The 22,824-nt window shown below is 38.2% G+C and overlaps 1 protein-coding gene across 1 annotated transcript; it reads right to left on the bottom strand.

The window, feature by feature from the left end:
- Nucleotides 1-457: 457 nt before the first annotated feature.
- Nucleotides 458-22,818, bottom strand: ATG3 (autophagy related 3). Its single transcript, XM_042031841.1, has 12 exons — nt 22,660-22,818; nt 19,913-19,954; nt 16,737-16,786; nt 15,492-15,562; nt 13,660-13,767; nt 12,012-12,061; nt 10,030-10,111; nt 9,480-9,514; nt 8,569-8,724; nt 7,810-7,937; nt 2,349-2,417; nt 458-681 (listed from the first exon to the last, which is right to left on the bottom strand). Exons 1-12 carry the CDS (start codon nt 22,729-22,731, stop codon nt 600-602), a joined length of 945 nt encoding a protein of 314 aa, XP_041887775.1. The 5' UTR covers nt 22,732-22,818; the 3' UTR covers nt 458-599.
- Nucleotides 22,819-22,824: the final 6 nt, after the last annotated feature.

The following is a 22,824-nucleotide window of genomic DNA, read 5'->3' as shown; positions in this document are numbered from 1 at the left end:
ATACCCAATATTCCTCTTTTGTCTCCCCAAATATTCCATCTCTAGTCTTGCTCAAATATAAATCACCTTTCAAGATTGGTTAGTTACAGTTACTTAGGATGTAGTCAAACTTTCCTAACAAGACAATCACTTATTTTTTTCATCTTTCAAAATCTTCCTCCAGCTAGAGGAAATACAACCATTCATAGCTGGAAAAAATACCCCACAAAGTTCTGAAGTGAATTTAAATGGGAGGAGAAGAAAAAAAAAAATTCACATTTTCAAGAATCAGCAACAAATCCAAAACTATTAGGCTTCTGCTACAAAAGTAGATTTCAGTTTCTAACATACACAAAATAATCTGATGGAAGGAAACTAAAGGAATTATGGAGAAAAAAAAAATCCCACCTCTTAGTGCAGCATCTGTACTGGAATGAAAGTGATTTATTTATATTACACACAGATTTTTATTAAAAAGGCTGGTAATGGAACATTTTATTTTAATGCATCAAGTTGATAAAAGATTAGTTACAGAAATTGTGTATAATATTGTATAAGTCACATGGATGGGTTATTTAAAAAAGGATTTGATAATTAGAGGAACACATCTCTTATTTTAGTTACATCGTAAAGTGCCTTGTGTAGTCGTATTCTATCGTTGGAATGACCGCCTGTACAAATTTCAAGAAAATAAGAAGGTACCTGAGTTTCTTATTAAGGAACATGTACAACAGCTAGAAAACCTGCAAAACAAAGCAGAAGTCACATTCAATGGTCTGCTCAACAGTATTTGTTGCTAATAGGAAAATAACACCTAGCTACTTTAGAGTTAAGAGACTGGGAGATTAATATTCCAGAATTCTGGTAATGACATTGAATGCTTGACCAAAAATAGACCTTCCTGGTTTAAGATAATGCAGGGAAACAGAAGTTGTTTTCAATAAATCCTGCAGACACCACGCAAACATTAGCAACCCCATTTACATTCTTAATATTAGTTATTAACAATGCCAAGGTGAATTTTACCCAGCAAGGCTAATCCCTAGCTACCTTCCTGTAGTCGCAGGGAGAGCAGGCTCCTCTCCTCAGTGTTTCAGTGGCTCAGAGAAAGAAATCAGTTCCTATTCTGAACCATCCTTTGAAAGAGCTCCTTCCTGTTCACGAGGGAAAGTACAGAGATTAGCTTTACCAACCAGAGCAGTCTGCCTTGCAGAGAAGAGCTCCCTTGTATCTATCACCTTCAAACACATGTTGGCCCTGAATTTGCAGTCTGGAGTATATTGAACAATTATAATCTGAAGTGTCTGTCCATGTGGGAAAGAGGAAGACAGGGAATGGAAAAATTAACAGAAATCACTACTTTCAACTGACTATTAAGTTACATTGGTACTGGATATAAGTAAACCCTACTGTTTTGACATATCAGTCTCATGGACTATTTCTTCACAAACAAAAGATCCATGAAAATGAGTAAAGAAATCCCATGTTAAAAATGCCCCAATTTGTTAGGTAATAACAAAAAAAGTAATAAAATAAGCTACTTGCAACTATTGAGGACTAGGAGATTTGAACAGAGAAGTTATTTTCCAGTTCAGTTCCAGTTGCTTGTTGTACAAATTGAGCAAGTCTCAACTCATACAGTAAACGAGAATTTTACTGATTCAGGACCTTTAGCTGCCCAGTAATTCCTCCTTACTTGCCTTATAACAGCAAAGAACACTATTTTGAAAGGACACACTTACTTCTAACGTGGAGGTCGCTCCAGTCAGAAAGCACAGTATCAATTGCTACAAAGCATAACTAAGATCAGTCAGCTCCCTAAAAGAAAATTCTGATTGTGAGGCATTTGATAGTGATGCTCAGAATGGTTTCAGTGATTTTCATTGCTTTTTGTCAGCAAGGTTGTTTTACCAAGATATTGCTCACATGCAGAATAGAGAATCGCAGGACTTCTGCATCTTTCAGAAATGAATTTCAGATTAAAATCTAATACAAAACTGCTCTACTAAGCAGTGATTACACTCTGGATGGAGGTCTGTGAACCTCCAATCTCACCCTCTTACACTGGCATCTCTGTTTCATACTCACAGCTACCTCCTTCCCAACCCTATAAACAAGGGCTCAATCCTGTCCCTTCAAACCCACCTGCTTTCCACATTGTTCCTGACATACACCACCTCATGTTTTTCCAGTAACTTAATGGAGTCTGTTTGCACAAAGGAGCTCCTCCCAGAACTCCAGCAAGTGCTACCCCAAGCAGCTGTTCACTGCTTTCACACATAATTGTATGCCAGTTTATGAACCTTGAGGTAACAGCCCTTACAGTGCAAGAATTCTCCAAGAATCCATGTAATAATGAAAAAGGATACATGTGAACTCCAAGTTCTCCCCCACCTTCTGCAACAGTCTCTATTATTTTCTTCATGACTTCTGCATGCCTGAAAAACAGATCAGAAAAAAAATATTTTAAGGAAGAGGCAACTCCTCCATCAGCAAGGTTAGGTTTTGTGCACAGTAAATAATTTTGGACTATTAGCTTCAGAAGCAGCAAGAGGAAATTTTCAGCTCACTGAGAAAGTAAACCAGCAACAGTAACTGAAAATTAACACTAAGTGATGAATGTAACATTATTTAACAGCTCCTTACATTCACAAGGAAAGCAAAATATGTTGTATGCTACAATGCAGACTGAGAGCCATAATGAGAGTGAATGCATACTGCTCGACACCAATGTGACTTTTAATTGCTAAATGCCAGTAAAGCCCCCAGGTAAGTCCCCAGAAGGTAATACTGACCAGCAGCCAGAAGTCCCCAGATGCTCCCCTGAAGATGATGTCTAAAAACTGCTGTAACATTTTTAGCTGCCTCTGCTGCACTCAAACTTGTAAAGCTTGAAGAGGTTTAAAACACTAAAACTATTCATGATTTCCTAGGAAAGGCAGGTTAAACCAACTCTGCATAAATTCAGAACTATTGCTCTAGGACTGGTTTAGAGTATGGAAACTTTCTCTGGTGCTAACTTGAGTTCCATGGCAAATCAACAGTTTCTAAGCTAGTTTCTTCTCTCTTGTAACTCTGTTATTATAAAGCACTACAGGGAAGGATAAACATTTCCTCAGGTCACTGAGTTTTTACATTCTCATCAGTGACATCCCCGACCTACTACGAACCACACAATATTTGTGTACAAAGCAAATCCTGGGAATGCAAGACAAAATTACAGAATAACCAGGGCTGGAAGAGACTGGTCATCATCTAGTCTAACCCTCTTTGCTCAATGAGCAGTCAACTAGAACAGATCACCCAGGACCTTGTCTGCTCTAGTTTTGAATACCCCTAATGATAAAGTCTTCAAATTTTTTAATTACCAGTTAAAATTTGGAAGTAATGTTCTTGTGTTCAAGGCAGTTCTTCCATCCCATAAACTAAGGGATGAAGATCATACCAAGTCAGAGCAGAGAACTACTGTATGTTAATTTATGTTTTATTTATATATGTTTAACACAAACTCCCAGGCTGTATAACTAATCTTACTTTTATCTATACTTCAACCTTGTTTTAAATACATGATTCTGCAGGTAAATCTTCACCAGTGACATCATACAGGGCTATGGGCATCCATCTACACAGCACTGCAGGTTAGTGAGCAGCAGTAGTTTAGAATACTCACCCCAAAATAACCAAAGTGCCAACTGAGAACAAGGATGAGTAGGAAGCAGAGTTTGCATAACTCTCTGACCATGCTTTGATAGCAGTACGTCAATCTAAATAGCTGAGCAGCAACTGGCATTTAGTAGTTACTCCCACAGCTAATCATGGTGCCAGTGACTGCAAACAAGGAAGGAAGCTGTTGCAAAGTTACCAAGACACATCGTACACAGGAACATGCACGTCTGGGGAAACACTAAAGGTCAGCATTTGTCATTTACTGTTGGTCTTTGCAAATCAACTAACCCTCAGAGCTGATTCCAATTCTGGATCCCCACGATGCCCTGTGGAACACATGCCATTTCAGGTGCCAAGGCCAGATGCTTCTCTGTAGGAGCCTGGCCACTGCCAAAACTTAAGTTTTGACCTTATGCATAACTGTGGACTATTTTTTTTACTGGCACAGAATACAGGTCACCATGCAGCTATTAGAAGTCTCTAACAGCATACTGGCTCAACTTCGTACATCTTAATGACATTTGTTCTTTTCTAAGAACTACTCAGGTACCTGGAATTCTATAATGGCCACAGAATGGTCATTCTTGCTGTCACACACTTCCTCATGAAAAGTTTTGCAGGTGCTTTAGAAACCATGTAAAATTTCTTTCCTGTTTTCAGTTTCCTTCTGTAAGAAAACTTGGCGGAATGAACATAAAATATATGTATATGCTACAATGGAAAGAAATAACTTTTGAAGAAATGTAAGCATAAATATCCTGCTATCTAGAAATCTTTCCCTGCAGATATTTAGAGTACATTAGAAGCAAAAAGAATTCAGAAGCCCATCACTACTTATTCTGAAATGGAGAAAAATGAGCCCTTGGCATCAGTGCAAGCAAGTACAATTTAATTGTAAATGTGTTTAGTAGTTAACTTGTTTGATAGTCCCTTCATAACACCCACAGAAAAAGCTGAGAATCATGATTAAAGCAGTTTACAGCAATTAATGAGGAAGTTGACTATGTTCCTTCCAGTACCATAAAAATGCTGACAAGAACTACAACTTACAGAAGAGCTGTAAGATGAACAATTTTCACTGACTACTCAAAATAGAAACAATCTCAAGCAGCTGACAGTGGCATCCGACTGCCATTTCCTTCCTTTCTCTGATGCCTGACATGAGGATACTCACGTCACAAGAAAAACATATATCCTACACATATCCTACATTACACAATTCTTGTAACATCATGGGAAGCAACAGCAGCAGACATAACTAAACACTGGTAGTTCGCAGCTGAATTAAAGACAAAGCAACAGTTTGGCTATTAGTTTTTACTGAGAAGCTCAGACCTTCTTAGCTGTTAGCCTTACCAAATTGAAAAAACAGAATAGCTCACCTTGGAGTGTAAGAAAACATACTTAAAACCTCCATTTAATACATGCTGTTAGCCTCTTTCTTCAGTCTCGACACTACCTCTTAAACTCTTTCCAGCGTTAAGTGGTTGCAGATCCATGAGATCACTTTTTGAGAAGGGCTACAGTTTCCCACATTTAAGGCTAGCAGCAAACCTGTCTCACTCCACTATCAATCATCTCTTTCATGCTTAAAACTGAAACAAGTCTCATGATGTAAACCATTCCTTCAAGTATAAATGTGGATTACATAACAAAGGAACTGGCACTTCATTGGTGAAGAGTAAGAAGTGAAAACATGACCAGAGAGCTCTCACCCGTGAAGAGACTCAACCCAGATTCCCAGACTGGCAGTACACTGCTAACACCTTTGCAGAGCAATAACTACAGCTAAACAGATCACATTGCAGCCACAGCCCAATATAAAACCCACAGTTCTACCTAGTCAGTGAGGGCTGTCATGCCCAAAGATCTCTGCATCTTTGTTCTGAGAGTGCCCTCCTAATCTGCATCAACAGGAGCTTCTTCCAAACGATTTACTAGCAATGCTTCCAGCAAACAAAAAGCAAATTAAATTTTGGCTTCAGGATTTTTTTCCTCCTTTTCTCCTATTAATCTTCTTCCCAGTCAGTCTGTTAAGCCCTCCTACATTCATCCCACTTGACACTCCTTCAAAAACACTAGTTGCACAAAAAAGCTGCATCCATTTTTTGTCCAAAACCCTTCAGACAGCAAACAGTGAGACAGTCAAAGTCACTAATAGGTTGAGATAAAGACTGGTATGTTCATACGAGGTACAAGAACACCTTACTTAATCAAACAAAAGGTCTATCTGGTTCTGCTTCCTATCTTATACTACATGCTCAATAAAGAGGCAACAAGCACCTAATAAATGCTCTGTCCAAAGCACTACTAATTTCCAGCTGGAAATTACTCAGGAACTTTCTTATTCTGAATCCTTCTAATAACTACACTTTTAACAACCTTGACAAATTTTTATTTCATTAACATAATATTGCTTAAATAAATACTTAGTTTAGTTAGGTGGTGCATACAGAAATTAATTCTTCCTGGCTTTGAACACACCAGCAGAATAGCATTCAATGCCGCCAGTTTCACTATCGGAAGAAAACTTAAATCCTATTACTTCACCTTCTGTGTCATTCATAGTGAAGGTCACTTACACCATAATTCCCTGCTCACCTTTTCCCAAGATAAAGGGTCACAGACTATTCAAGCATTTCTTATGGGAAAGAGCTTTGTAACTTCAGTTATCTGAGACAATTACCATATCTTTTCCAGTTTTAGTCTACCTTCATCTCAGACTACAGAACAGATGATCAGAGCTGTACTGCAGTATTCAACATGTGGGTGGTCCCATAGATTAACAGAGGCCTTATGTTGTTTTCTGTCCTATTCTTTATTTGCTTTACAGTTGTCCCAGTTATGCTTCTTGTATTACTCTTGAACACCAAGACTGACATTTTCATGTCAGTGCAGACTTAAACCTGATGATTTAAAGACCAACAATAAACTTTACAACTCCAAAACTTTCTACTTGACAACTAGAGGGGAAAAAGTTATTTCCCAGTTGTACAATGGCTTCTCTGCTCAATATTGTCCATATGTAAGTCTGACCACTTGGCAAAAGCAAACATTGTTGAAAAGCAGTGACTAATGGACTGTGAACTGGAAGAAACATGATATACAGATTTACAAAGCACATGAATATATATCCTCATAAGGCCAAAATTAGCCATAAAATACTTGTTGCAAAGTTCCCTTGCTCTGTTCTCTAAAGACTGATGAACAAATAAAATGCTAAACCAGAAGAACAAATAACTTCTAAACCAGAAGCAAGAATGCTTTAGGTCTGTGAAAACTACCATAAGCTTGGCAACAAGTGGATTATTTGACACTCAGCTAGTGATATGGATATCCAAAGTGTTTAAGTCAAAGGAAATTAAACTTAAAGGGGCAATCTGAACTCTGACTTTTTTTTTTAAACATATGCAATCATACAAAGTGTATCTTTTCCTAAAAGGTAAAAGCCCAAACTTGTATCTCCAAGAACTTCATACTGTCAAGAAGCTGAGAAGTTACACTGTTTCAGATACTGGCTCTGTATCACTAAGACACCTAAAATGATGTTAGGCCTACATCTAAGACAAGATGCACCTCTCAAAGACCTAGAAAAAATATCTGTGCTGCAAGTCAAACTACAGGATCCCTATATCTTGGGTGAGAAACATGGAAAATGGAACAGAAAATACCCTAAAAAAACACGTGTGTTTTGCACTTGTGTTCAACAGGTATTTTGGTGTGGCAATTCCAGGATCTCTATTTATCAGTGCAAAATTTAAAGGGGAGCAGAAGGTAGTTAACATAAAATAAATTGTTATTTCATGTTCAAATAGCTTTTACTGCTCCAGAAATATACACTGTACTTCTACCCTCCCCAAAAAGGAGATGAAAGGATAAAATTTGATTTCGCAAAGTTCTAGCAGTCTGCCATCTTCTGGAGTCCTTAGGGAAGCTGCTGATCAGAGAAGACAGTGCTAACTGCAGAACACAGTTGCTGCAGTGAGCACTGGAACAAACTCAGAGAACTGCTGATACCTTCCTTTCATACTGCCTCAGAAGCTAACAGACCACTACAACAGCCAACTGTGGAAATATGTCCAGAAAACCTGAACAAAATCTTTCACAAGAGCAGTGAAGTGCCTTGTATATGCAGGCTGATTCAGATCAGAAACAAAGACTTACCTGCATGGATGCACTGAGCACATGGGAGGTGGAGGAAGATGAGGATGGTTTTCAATGGTCACTGTTTTCTTGACGTGATCTTGGCTAATATCTTCATACATATGCTCTACTGTTAAAGGTTGCCGCTGCTATAGAGGAACAAGGAACACGAGAACAAAAGCATTACTAACAAAGAATCTTGCTCCTTTCTAATGTCAGTAACAGATGATGCACCAAAAATTACAGGCATCTAAAACAGAAAAGTTCTGAAGGTACACTGGAAGAACTGAGTGTGTTAAAATTTATATGGAATAGAAGTAGTACTGCAGAGATTTTCCTCTGAGTGGTGAAGTCGATGTATTTGACAATCAACCAGATTCCCACTGAGGGGTTTGAGAAGTGAGCCCTACCCAGTCTTAACTCAAGAAACCCAGTGATTAAAGGGAAGAACTTTCATATATTCCTTTCCTTTTGAAGGTGATGAAAACATGTACCTGCTTACTTGACTGAGTTCACTGCTGTTATTGCCAGTTCTACAGTGCTAACAAAAACTCCAGTGGTTTTCTTTGAAATGTGCTCAGTTATCATGTGCAGTTTTTAGTGAAATGGTTCCAACTTCCTGCAAGTACTGTAAAAGTCCTGCCTACAAGCCTATATTGCTTAATGGTATTGTCACCATTTTTCCCTTTAAATTTCTACTGTGAATAAGCAACAAAATAGCCTATTTGACACAGTGAGTCTAATTCCATAGAAGTAGAAAAAAACCCAGCATAGCTATACCTCATCATATCCAAATAACCAGAGCCTTGGAGTTTGGTAGTATTTGTCGTAAGTGATGTAGAGGTCATAGGTTCTAGTCTGTAGAATAGCATCTTCCCCTCCAACATCAACTTTAGTTTTGTTAGCTTCTACAATCTGTCTTGTGTCAAGTGTTGCCTGGTTCAAGGTAAAAATGACAAGATTAGTATAGCCTTGCTTGGATTCCCTGCTTTCCCATTCTAAGTAGTTATGTAAAACTGTAAAACCTTAAATAATACTCTTAAGTGGGCATAAAAACCCCCAACATAAGGTTTGTTTTTATTTCTAAATGAGGAGTATCAGCTTCTCCCCCAAAAAGTACTTTTTGGTTTTATTTTTCGTGGGGCTTTTTACTTTTCAAAAAAGGTCCGATTTCTTAAGGAAGTAGGCAACTACACTGTTACACCCCCCTACCTTCTTTCACAAATAGCAGACAATTCCAGTGAAATTCAGAAGGCAGAGATCTCAGTTTATGCAGGTTCATGGAGACCTTAGGATAGTACCACAAATAATGAGACCTTTCTGTTTTCTCTCATGAAACTCTGATGGATTGGTGCAATCTACTGAACCCACAGGCCACTCATCCTCCCTGTGTAAGCCCCAAGAACCACCACTGCATTTTGTAGCTTCTCATGAATAGAGTGCTGTGTGTAAGCAGAGCAACAAGGATTAGCAAAACCAAGGAAAATTTCTGTGGGCAAAATCTTTGAGGACCCAAGGGTTCAAGCAGTACTACTGCAGTAGGTTGGCAGGAGACAAGTCCATAGGAATCCAGGCTCACTAACCCTACAACTCATAAGCTTGTTATTTCAGCCATTTGTTATCATTATTTTTACTTTGCTTGTGCTTATATTTATATTGTAACAGACAAGATAAGAGAACTGTTCACTCACATCATCTGTCTCCAATAGCCCACTTTCTTCATACTCTGAAAAGAAGATCCATAAAATTCTGTGTTCAGCTTGCAGCCAGTCATTATATTTGTCATTCATAAAGAACTACTTTAAAAAAATCTACATGTATCTCAAGTTTTATTCAAGTAAAATAAAATCCCAATCCCCAAACCAGACTATGCCTTTTTTAACACAAATTTGACCAAGCCTACAGTAAGTAGGTGATGAGCAATACTTAAGTGATTTTGTATAGGCAGATTGAGTTTAAGTGTAGGTACGAAGCTGCAAGGAAGCTGCGCTAAATCTCTAATTTATACTTTCTTGGACCTGTTCTGCTACACAATTTTCCGACCACTAACATTCGCAGAGGTTTTTGGCACACGTTAGAGTAAACATGCATCAATAAAACCATACAGAAGATGATAAAGAGCATATGCCTACTGAAATTTTTCAGCACGCATTCCATGCAAAGAATGAGTGGTGTTTTAGACTGTACTGCTTTAGTTAAAGACCTGAAATAAAATATGTCCCACCCAACTTAAGGAAATACCTTCCATGTCTGCAGCTTCTCCTTCATCTTCCTCATCATCATCTTCACAAGATGCTGAACACTCTGGTATTTTTATATTATCCTTTAGAAGTTAAATTGAAAATACTGCTTTAATGACTGTTGCACCTACACAGCCTAACAGCCCCAAAAAATTAAAGGTGTTAAGTCCAGCCAACACATTCAGTGAGCCAGAAAGATCATTTCCGCAATATTAAGAAGGACTACACTGAACTCAAATACTTGCTTATTAACTCATCTTAATTTAAAAGTCCTAGTATGACGTTAAAAATCAATTTAAGAAGTTTTCCTTTGATTTTGCAATCTGGAATGACTTAATTCCTAAACAAAGAAAAGTGACCATGGTGTTAAAACAGTTAAAAAATCCACCTATCTCAGATGAAAGGCAATGACTAAACAGCTAAGACTAAACACGTAAGTTAAATATTAAGTTCTAAACCGCAGTCAACTGTGCAGCAGGTATCATAAATTACCTCAAGGGATCCATAAGGATGATCGAGTCCAACCCCCTGCTTTTTGTGGGACTACATAAAACTCTATCATATGACTAAAAGTGTCACCCAGTTATACACACTATGAGCCCTGTCCAGTTCCGTAATTGTTTTAAAACACTAGAGAGACACAAAAGGTATCACATTTCGACATCATTCTCCAAAAAAACATACTCCAACAGAAACAAATACAGCACAAGCCCACAGTCAATTTTTGGGCCTTGCACAGCATTAGAATTCAAGACAACTCCAATGAAATTCAGAAGGTGAAGGTCTCAGTTTCCACAGGTTTCATGAAGACTTTAGGAGTATACTCCAAGTAACTACTACAGTTAGAAGCTCCTCTAATTGTAAGCATCAGGTGGCTGCTTATTCATTTAAAAAACCCAAAACACCAAAACCAGTAAGAAACTAAGTTACAAAGTGCATTGTCAAACAGAACATCAGTAGGAAAGAGTTGTCCTCCTGGATTGGACCTGCAAGCAAGTTTTCTACATACAACAGAAATGAAATCCAATGCAAAACACACGACAGCAGTTATGAACCACATTAACATTCTGCAAGTATTGTGTTTTGCAGAAAAAGCGATCAACTTTAGTTATTCCTTACAGTGTTTCTTCCACCCTCATGTTACTAACTTGTAAAAAAGCAGTATTTTTACTAAATTCAGCAAAGTCATTTGAAATACTTGCACTTCACAGTTCATGAAATAGATAGCATTTTGAGCTGCTTATAATTATGCAGTAGCATGGGGCAGCTCATTTTCTTTTCCCCTAATTTTTAGAATCCAAAACTTCTGCTCACAGGACACAGACAAAACTCCTCTTACCAACTCATCTTTAAAAGCATTTTGTGTCTCTGTGACTTTCTCCACGTTTCTGAAACATGCTGAATTTGCTTTTCAAGTGCTTCCTGAGGATTTAAGTTTCAGGTTTTTCTCCTGCTGCAGTGACTTTTTGGAAACATGCAGAAACTGAGGACTTCCTAAGATGTATACATTTAAACAGGTAAAACTCTTCTAAACTGAAGGGCATAAACCTGTCAAACTGGACCAAATGTGTTAGAAGTCTGCTTGCAGTAGTTGAAGATCACAAAAGAATACTTTACATCCCCACATTACTTTTCCATATAAAAATTTCTTCGTGCTGGATCTCCCAACATTAATGCCTTGAAACACAAATGTCTGGTATCAGTGTAAACAGAATTTCATTTTCAGTTAAAAAATAGAAGCATGGCACAGGAGCACACTGGCTAAAGACATTTCAAAAAGACAAATGCCTCAGTAAACACAGCAATAAGGAGATGCACATGCTTAGAATAATCACAGGCTCTGAGGGTCAACGTACATCTGCAAAACAATTAGTGACAAAGCGTATTTTAATCTTTCACAGGGAGTACTAGATTGCCACTAGTAAAACTACTATTACCTTCAGGTCCTGTAATAAAGCAACGAGAAAATTTAGAAACAAGTACCTTACTGTCTAGTGTGATCTCCTTAACCGCTTCTGTTGCACCCACTACGCCTGTAAATTGAACAAGAAGTTTGTGCTGAAAAAGCTTGGTTCTTTGTTGGAGAATAGCATAGAAAGAGCTTGCAAGGATTTCAGAAAGCAGGGTCTCATTTTTCCAAGTCACATCTCACAACAACCTTGATATGTGAGAAGCTGTTCATTTGGTATTGGTAACATGCTGAGTGTTGGACATCACTAAGCAAACCAGATCAGTAACACAGAGCACCACAGCACAGATGTGCCATGCCTTACAAAGCCTGTGATGGAACTCTGCAAATTTGTACTTCTATTTTAAGGTATTTTTGCATGGAAGTGAGTTCAGGATAGGCACTCACATCACAATAATGGAACTCAACTTCATGAAAAAGGCAGGCATTTATGAGTATGTCTGAGCTTCTTGAAAGCAATGACAAAGCAAAACGTAGCAGAGCACTCAATGCTCTTAGCTGAGAGGAAGAGGGAATATATAACCACCCCAAATCATAGTAGTGTCCACTCTTGAGTTTCTCCCCATTAGCCTTCTAGTTTTACTGCTGTTCTCACACAGTACCTTTTGGGACACATGCCAAGATTCTGCTTTGACAGAGTACATTTATCTAACTAACTTCAGCTGTGGAAACAGATTTTATCTCATTCGACAGCATTTAGAGACCTGGCCAGGTTTAGTCAGTGTTACAGCTGTGCTGTACAGTATGGTGCCCAAACCAGTCAACTCCAAAAAGAACAACCTGGCAGAGGAGTCTATTCACAGCAGGGACAGATACTGCATACTTAATTCAAGGACATGACAAAGCTATTCCAAATAATTTCTTTGGTGTGGGGGCATTTGGTTATGAACTGCGATGCATTCAAATTTGCCAATGTTGAAATATGTATGTCTACAGAAACAAAAGGCATCATCTCCAACCCTTTTTGTCCCCACACTGACAAACTATTCAAAGAACTTTCTCCATATTACAGCAAAAAAAAATTACACCAAAGAAAGTAAAAACTGATAGGAGTACTTTTGGAAATGGTGGAGAGAGCATCCTTGAAGGACAGAATTGTATTAACACATGATAGAACACCAAGAAACAAACTAAAACAAATATAATTGCCAATTAGAAAAAACCAAAATTGTAAGACATTGTGCTAGAAAAGCCAGTGAGATAGATTCATATAAGCAGTATTTTTTAAACTTCTTTATAAACACAAGCTCATTTAAGGGCTTATTGTAAAAAAAAAAGGTCATTTCCCACACCAATCTGTGTACTTAACATCTTTGTTTCAGTACAGCATCCATAACTTAAACTAACGTCTTCTTCATAGGATTTCCTTACTGAGGAATGAGGCACTGTGCAGCTCATATTTTAAAATAACTTCCTAGAACTTTAGTAAGAGAATACTGAAATAATTGCCATCATCTCTGAAAAGGAGCCTGTTTCAAGCACATACAGCCCCACAGTTAGACCTCATGTACCAATCAGGTGTGTAGCTGATAATGTAACTTATTTCCTCCAGACTAGATATTGGTACACAGACATCTGTATATAAGAAAGATTTTACTTTCTGAGACTGGAAACTGAAAATCAGATTACCAAATGCAAAGCCTGAAGCAAGACCTTGAATACCTGCATTGTGAAAAGTGTCTACCCATCCCCCATCACCATCATCTTCTTCTATAATTGCTTCCTGCTCATCTGAGTACTCCATCTGCTTACACCTTTTATAGCACGGCACTACAAAAAATGGCAAAACAAAAAGAATGCAGTCAGTCATTCTTATATAGAACCAGACTGGAGGATGATATTATCCTACAAGGCCTTCTAAAATGTGGCAGTTTTTCATAGATCCTTATTTAAGGAATCCTAAGGCTGTATTTCAAATGCAAAAGTATGAACTTAGAAAAATATGTTGATGTGCTGTATTAGATATTTTATTTCATATAAAAATATGATTGCAGTAGCCTTAAAAGCTCATCTTTCTGTTACGCATTAGAGCGGTTTCATCCAATTTCTTAAGGATTAGAAAAGAACTAACTTCTCATTTGCTAACAACTGGAGAAAACCTGTTAGTTTTCTTCACATTGGTAAACAACTAAGGACAACTTTGCCTGGATTTTCATCAGTTTTAAAACTCATTTGGCTTTAGAATTCTGCTAAAAGACTGTATCAGCTATTTATGCAATACATTAAGTATGTTTAATTATAATTTAACATATAGAAGTTTAGAAGGTCAGAATTCACGTGATATTTAGAATAACTTCTGTCATATGAGTTACAGAGCCATTCAAACAGAGATTTAGATAATGTTTTCAGAAAACAGTCAAAGAAAGACTGAATATCTGATTAAGGCAAAGCAGGTATTTTCCAATAGCATAAACAAGGACTATGTAGAAAATGCTCTTTCCTTTTCTATTGATGTGGAGAAAAACAAATCTGCTGCATGAAGTGCAGCATTTGAAAACTGCTCTTTGACCTTTCAGAAAGGGACAAAAGGGGTGTGAAAGCCACAGTGAAGTCATCCAAAGACTTCCAAAATGAGGTCTGTAGAATGACTCCCAGTCTCAACTATAGCCCACAGCTTTTACTCAGGTGGGAGGCCAATGTGACACCAGAAGCAGGGAACACATTATTTTGGAATGTGATGAAGAAGGATCACAGCAGTGAGGAACCTCAGAAGTGGCAGGAAGAGAAACAAAGCAGATCAACTGGCCATCGAACTATCAGGAGCATCCCAGGAAAATGTCCAACACTACTGTAGTAATTTTCACATGATAGTGCACTGCAAGACTCCAAAAGCCAGCAAGGAAAATCCAAGCATATAATACAACCCTGTGCAGGCAAAAATCTCCTCATGCTTTCTTAGTAGTAAAGGTTCATCTAATGGCATTGACACATTTTGACACAAGATCTTTTGGATTTCCCCATGGTTGCCAAGATGTTATCCTTCTTATCCATTAAAAAGGTAGTCACCACATGTACTATATAAATACAACTGTGAAGCTGATAAAAAAATTAATTCAAGATTGTATCTATGATTATTATTGACAAAGATATTGACATCAATTACATACTTGAATTAGAAGTATCAGTGTCACTATGAAAGACATTTTGAGAACTCTTTTAATAGCCTGAGTTTCCAAAGGGAAGAGGAAAATAAACGTATTTTCCTTTTAGAAACTGAACAAGAGTTGAAGGAAAGACAAAGACTTTTATAATGTTTAAAGTTCATTTATACTTCATCAAGGCAAGCTTTATTTCTCATATAAAGCTCTACTGTAAAGTGGTCTAAGAAAAAAAATTTAGAAGCGCAGGAAAAGCTTCTTTAATATTGCAAAGCCAGAGCATCCAAAGTGGGAGGTATTTGCTTCCCCTATCAATACAGACAATCAGTAGAGTTGACAGCACAGCCAACCATGCTGTCAATTCTAAGAACACTTACATTTAAATTTCAGCCTTACCATTTTTAGTTACCAAAAACTGTTTGTCTGTTGGCAGATAAGCTTTGACTTTTAGCTCTTCTCCTGAAGCCCTGTAAAATGAAGTGCACCATTTGAGAATTTGATGACCTGCAAACAAAAGAACCCTTCTATTTTCAGGTTGTGTCAGGAACATTTTATATAATCCTCTTGACCTATTCTCAGAATTGGTTTGCTATGACTTTAGTCTTCCCTATAAACATTTGGTATGGTGTTAGAAAGCTTGGCCATCCCTAAACTGTTCTGGGATCAAAACCATTTTATTCCTCAAAAACTACTTTCACCTTGAGATGGCAAGGCAAAGATGGGCTGACAGAATTATCTATTCTATATAAAATTTTCTAGGATCAGCAATAACAAAGTCGCAAACGTCTGAAGAAAGCAACTTCAGAAAAGCACAAAATAGACCTCTATAAATATAAAATCTGTCCATAGTCACTAGTGCTTAAGTACTCTTAATTCCACATTACTCAAGCATTTGCCTTCACCTTTAGTGGTTTTTGCTTTGAAATAAGACTAACATTCTAAATAGCCCATTCCAAACTGCTGCCAGACTCAACATCATGCTTTCTCTGAAGGAGATGGCAAAAGGACAGGCAGATTCAAACACAGCAATTTTTTCCTTCAGCAAGTCATGGTCCAGTACAGAGCCAAAACCCTGATGACACCAACTGCACAGACAATGCTCATTTAGGAGCAGATTAGTTTCATAATGCAAGACAACAGTAAAACATGAGGAAGCACCTTATTTGCATCCTTACTGTACATGAAACAGAAAGGATTTCCAAATTGCACAAAATGAACTGCTGTGGGCCAACTTGAACACATTTAATTAACAAATGCTTGTCAAAGTACACCATTTACAACTACTTCCTAGCAATTCAGTAGCACATGGCCTTTGCTTTTTCAATCACCAAGACAAACCCGGGGAGACATGCAGCTACTGCAGCTAAGCACTAAAAGCATTCACAGTATGTAACAGCTTATTTCCTCTAAAACCTTAAAAAAACAAACAAAAAAATCCCCAAACAAATCCTCATCTCAACTACTGCTATACAGCAATTAGTAAGCCCTGACTGACTTAAATATAGAGCCATCATGAAAGTTCTACTGGAAACGTCCACTTACTGCTCTGAAATGAGACAACTGTATAGCTGAAGCCAATGGAAACACACCAAAGCACAGGTAGGAATGCTAACTTTTTACAATTCTTTCAATTTTACTTACCATTGCCAAGTAGGACAGTGGTGAACTAAGTGATCTCCGGCTGCAACAAACTGTTAAGGCAGGAAAAAAAATTACCGTTAAATATGGCCCAAGGAAACAATCCACATTCCTTTGATCAATTAACTGTGTAATTAACAAACGTTTCAATCAGCTTGATGCTTTATCTTAACCCCATTTCTCAGCTAACTACGAAAACGCAAAGATTAAATCGACTTCACCCAAAATGCTTACTGAGCAAATTCAAATAGCAAATTCAGAGTTTCAAAAGCTGTGGTACTACCTTCCAGTCTAGTAAAAACCAAAAAAGGTTTCTGGACCTAGGAATTTTATTTACTTTGTAATAAAGAAATTATTTTTATATGCCACTATTCAAACTTTTACAAAGACAACACAGAGCTTAATGTAAAAAAAAATGTTTAATTCTTTCCCTGTTCGAAACAATTTTGCAGTAAGAAAAGCGAGACCATCAATCCACTGAATCAGAGAACTGCAACAAAGGAAGAAACAGCCTATGTTTTATATAATGACCATCACTATATTAGTTAATCACTGATGTTAACTAAAAATGGATTACCACTTAGTACACTGAAAATCTTATAGGTAACTTTGTTCCGAATAAATAGTTTTAAAAAATATTCACCCTGCTTGTTCTTAGTATCAAAGATGAAGCCTTTAATAATATTGCATTACTATTTCAAAGTGATACTGTCATGTTAAACTTGCCAGCAACGTCACACTAGACTTGTGTACATACTCAAAACTCACCCAGCAACATTCAACCCTCTGGGCTTGTTTTTTGTACACATAAATTGAGGAAGGCAAGCCTGAACTTAAGAAAAGTGATTTTTGTGGGCTTTGAAGTAGTCACTTTGGAATATGAGGTGCACAGCTATTGCCACAGGTACTTTCTTGTCTTGAAGTGACAGTTTATACCACCACCCTCCCTGGCTGCCCAGAAGCTGCTGCAGTGTGACATAACAGGCTTGCAGCGGGTCACAGCCACTTCCTCACTGCGTCCTCCAACGGGAGGCGGATCAGCGCAGCAGGAAACACCACAGCACGCACTGCACATGGATTAACAGGCTTAATCTCTGCAAAAGTGCTTCCTTTTCACCTATTTTTCAACAGAAGTCTCTAGCAAAACTGAAATCTCTTTCAAAAACCCCAGCAAACCCTCCCAACACACACGGAAATTTTAAAACTCATTATCTCTTACACGATAAACACAAATGAAACTCCAGAATTATTTAAAATGCTCTGCTCAAGGAATTGGAACTCTGTGACCCCAGTGTTGAAATGTATTACTAAATATGAAAAAACAGTGTTGTTTGTGGGTCTAACAGATACACAGCCCTAGAACAGCACTTGAAATTTCATCTATGTTTTTTTCATCTTAGGCAGCAAAATTATCTAGTTGGTTTCACTTTCTATTTCTCAAGCACTGATGCTACCTCATACTTGAATCAGTACTGCAAAGCGGAAGAAGGAGATCAATTTTAGGACATCTTATTTCTAGTCCTGGAAAGAATGATTTTAACAATTTCCCTGTATTTACATATATAATTAAAACAGGTGTCATCTTTTGGAGGTATTAACTAGTAAGAACTCATGACAGACAAGAATTTTTTGAAATCAAATCAAGTACACAGATAAGTGAAAAGAGGGAGTAGGTGCTGAGTGTGATTAATGAGTCATCTTTATCCTTACTGTTAATTTATTCATCCTCAAAGGCAAACCACAGGAACCCTAAACCAGTTAGTGTCTCAGACTAAAAGATAGCTAAAATTACCCAAGAAATCCAAACTCATTCAAAGACAACATCCTAGTGTCATTATTCTTCTTTAGCAACCATTACTATATAAAGACTGTCAAAGGGACAATCGGCAGATCCATGTTCCAGCTTCATCTAAATTTAACAAAAATTTAATCTTGCTGTATAACCAGTTCCCTTGACTACTGTTTTGAAGGATCCAATTTATTCATCCTAGCAGCATCTAACGTGACACACAGAACACAGACTATTCACACTCCTGGTGGTGTTTAATGTAGTACATGTGGTTCTTGCTACACTCTATAGGTGCCTTTTCTTACAGTATTACTGCAAATTTTTCTCCCATAAATCAAGAAGGGATTAAGTATTGGTAGAACATTTGTCTAGACCTTCTCTGTTATTCTAGTTTATAAACAATAAATATTGTGTATTATTGTTTAACATATATGAATATTTATACACACACACATATGGTTATCAGAACAGGAGAACATCATGCTGCTAAGCCTGTTTTTCAGTGTGGTACTTCTGTGTCAGAGAGAGAGAATAAGTGTTTGCTTGCCAGGCAACACAGCAGAAAAATGCAGGCACCAATATTAGGAAAAATACTTCTATCCACATTATCTATCTGCATCAGTCATAATTTGTTCCATTTTTTTTCCATCTCATCTTTACATTTTTTCATTGTTTAATTTTTCTTTCATTCTACCTAACAGTCTTGACATTGTTTTATTAGACCTCTGAAAAGACAAAGTATTTGCAGATCGGTAACAATTTAATACGAGAAAAAGTGTAACGGGGAAATTAAAGTAACACAACACACTCAGTGTTCTTACTATTCCAGGAAAAACATCCTGTTTGTTGCTCTTTGCACTGAAGCTCTTAAAAAAATATAACTGCTTGGCAGCAATCCAAAATACAAGTAGCCTAAAGCAGCCTATAGAGAAGAGGGAAAAATAATCATCATTGGATGATTGGTGTGAACAGATATATGTAATGATCTTCATAGAACTTTGGAAGGAACCAAAACAGAAATAAGCAAAAACTGTTCCAAAGGTAAAAGGTTCCCTTTGAGTTCCTCAGAGGAAAGACTTTAAAAATCAATATATTCCTGCTTCAGTCCTGAACTCCCATGATAAATGGAGCTGTAGACCCAGGTTCTTTACAATCTTTTCACAGCATAATAAAGAAGTGTCCCACATTCAGATGCCTAGTGCTATCACAAGAGTAATTAATGTTGATCAACTTCATCTGTAGAGTAAGAAGGCCACTTAGAAATTTCACTTTCTGGAAATTGTTTCAAGAAGCAATAACTGGCAAAACCATGATCTGTTTAACATGGTCATTTTGCATTAAAAAAAGGCATCATTGCTTTCAAAATAAATTTAAGTTTCTAAATACTTACTTCTTCAGGTGTAATTACTCCAGTTTCCTTAAACTTGGACTCCTACAATAAAAAAAGTTTAGAAAATCTGAGAACTGCTGACAAATCAACACACTCCACTTTACTGGAAGGACAAACATCTTCTCCACTTTTGTTTTGCAACTAGTTCTGTCCAGAGATCCATGAATCAGCCTGGAAGCAACCTCTGCCATGGCTGATAGGTAGCTTACATTAGAAAATAAGGCTCCCCAAAATTATTTGTTGCAAAATGTGAGGTATTATAAAAAATGATCACCTATACAAAATAAAAATTCTTTGCTACTGCCAATTATAGCAATAATGAAAAAAAGATGACTGGCACTCAGTATTATGTTTGACAGTAAGAAACAGAAAATCAGCTGGAATCAGTGACTCTAACTGTCAAGGACTCCAGAGTTCTAGGTACTGAACAGCACTGCAATGCATCAGTATGGGGTTTTGCAGTTAAGAAAAGTCATTAAATGAAAGACCAAACCAGCTCTTCTCTGGGGTAGAATAAGTTAAATAGAAAGACTAAATAGTAATAGACTGTTTTAATGCCCATTTCTGTGCCCTCATCATGCACCCCACGCAAACAGCTTCGATTTTTGCATATTGTAGTGGGGGATTTTGTGGATGAAAGAATAGATGGCAAGCAGACACAAGACTTATTCTGCATGGAGAGCCGAAGTACTTTGGCATTAAAGGCAGCATTTATGAAGCGTAAGGATAACACATCTTCTATCATATTCAAATCTAGAATAAGTGCATTATGTTTTGGCTTCTGATTGTTTCTCCAGAAAAACCTCAAGTACCAAGGTATCTTACTGTTCCCAGCATTGCAGCTACCAAAAATGGCTTTTGAAAAATAATACAATTTCAACCATGGCATAGCTGACTTCTTGCCCTATTTTTTTTTGCTATCAAGACTAAAAGCAGCAACTGAAAATGTCTTGCTTCCAGCCACAACGTCACCTTATTCAATCAGCTGGAAAACATTAAAGAAAAGCAGCCCCAGCTTGGTTATTCTTGTTCCTTCACCCTGGTCTGTGCTATCACCTGTGCTATGGCAAATGAAAGGAGCACAGCTGTTTCATACCGTACTGATTACTGCCTTTCTGCCTAATTTCTAAGGAAGATACACTTAAGAAAAAGATAAAGATTGGGAAAACAGCATACACTGTACATACATTATAACATCATTACGTGCTAGCTGACTGAAATCAAAGCAATTTGAATTGCTACAAAACTCAGAATCCTTAATAACACATTGTGCAATACGACAATGGAGACAACTTACTAGTTCACCTCAAAATGAACCATAAGCAGTAGGCAACACGCACAAACTTGTGTCTTTGGAATTACAGAAAGAAAACATGCAAAATATCCATCCTCTGTTCCCTGAGGGCAAATAGTTCATTTTTCCGTCTAAGTAAATTCTTTGGTTATGAGAGACACAGGTCTAGTTTCTTTCAAAAGTTACCAAGTTGGAGTACTTATTTCAACCCCATGTAAAGGGAACATATACACATAATACTAACACCTTCCATTTCTGAAGAGTTCTACTCCTGCCTCCTCCCAACAATCCATCTGGACACATGAATTCCTCCACTATTACGCCAGCTGTGCAACAACTGTACTATGGTAAACAAGTCACCTCACCTTCCTATGTCACAACTTCACCGCAACCCATATATTTCACATTGGTGGGCAACTCTAGAAAGGCCCACTATCCAGAGAAGAGCACCCCACATACCACGGAAAGACAAGTTCAATTAATAATTGACTGTCACTGCTGTCTGCCCAGAGATGTAAGCTGCAGGGTGCAAAGCACATAGAAGGTCAAACCACAAAGCCACAGGCAGAGAGACTGTTGTCATAAAAAGAGTGTTTTTTCAAAAACATGCAGAAGTACCAAAATCAGTAGTGAAAAAAGTGCTGCCAAGTTAAGCAATCATATACAAAGTTGGGATTTACACAAAAAATTGTTTGCAGATAAGAGTCACAGAATGGGATGTAGTGTAACAACTGCAGAAAACCATAATTTGTTTCTACCTAAATATACAATAACAGAAACTGTAATAGATGTGCTGGCCACCTTTACAAGGATGCAATGGCTCATTTCTACTATTCTCAACTACTTTAGTGCACAGAAACTTATATTAACACTGTAATTCTGACACAGAAATAAGCTGTGGTACATAACATCTGCTCACATAACGAAGGTGTGGCTAATTTTGCTGTTTTGGTTTGGGGTTTTTTATGTTAGCTGCAAAAGTTTACTCAAAATAACCATTGCAACGCAATTCCGGAAAGCAGGCTCAAGCCTGTCTGTACGTTTGGATTTCAATCTCTGGTCACACAACCAGGTAAAAGTTTCACAACTTCAAAAGAAAACGAGAACACATTTAAGTCATTCCTTGAGAAGCAGGGACAGCAACATCTGTTCTTCGAAAGGCCCGCCCTCCCAGGTGGATGCTCCTCCCTCCCAGTGGGATGTGAGCGCCAACTCGGGTTCCCCCCATCCCCTCCGGCCCGGTGCGGGATGAGGGCCGATGGCTGTGCCCAGCACGCCCAGCACCGCGCCCTCCGAGACCCGCGGGTCTCGAGCCCGGCGGACAAGGGCACGGACAGCCAGCTCTCGGGAAGCGGAGCGGCTCCCGGGCGCTCGGGCAGGGAAGTGCGGCCGCAGGCGGGGGCGGCCATGGGTGTCCCTCCTCCCCATCCCGGCTCTAGAGCAGGACCGGCACCTTGAGTACGGGCGTGAGGTACTCGGCCACCTCCAGGGCCTTCCCCTTCACCGTGTTGATGACGTTCTGCATTGCGGCGGTCTGACGGACGGACGGACGGGCGGGCGGACAGACAGACGGCGGCTGCCCCCCGCCCTCGGCACGGCGCACCCGCTGCCGCCCCCC

Source organism: Corvus kubaryi, unplaced genomic scaffold, assembly GCF_017639235.1.
Source record: "Corvus kubaryi isolate FWS band 111438036 unplaced genomic scaffold, C.kubaryi_AGA036_p1.0 37341, whole genome shotgun sequence".
NCBI lineage: Eukaryota > Metazoa > Chordata > Aves > Passeriformes > Corvidae > Corvus > Corvus kubaryi.
The sequence above is the reverse complement of the archived record's forward strand: the minus strand, read 5'-3'. Positions and strand labels throughout refer to the sequence as shown.

Coding starts and splice junctions, on each gene's coding strand:
- ATG3 (XM_042031841.1), bottom strand. CDS start 22,731: ATGCAGAACGTCATCAACACGGTGAAGGGGAAGGCCCTGGAGGTGGCC. Junction 13,768..15,491: donor GTTTTTGGTAACTAAAAATG/GTAAGGCTGAAA, acceptor CATTTTTTGTAG/TGCCGTGCTATAAAAGGTGT. Junction 9,515..10,029: donor AGAAGCTGCAGACATGGAAG/GTATTTCCTTAA, acceptor TCTTCTTTTCAG/AGTATGAAGAAAGTGGGCTA.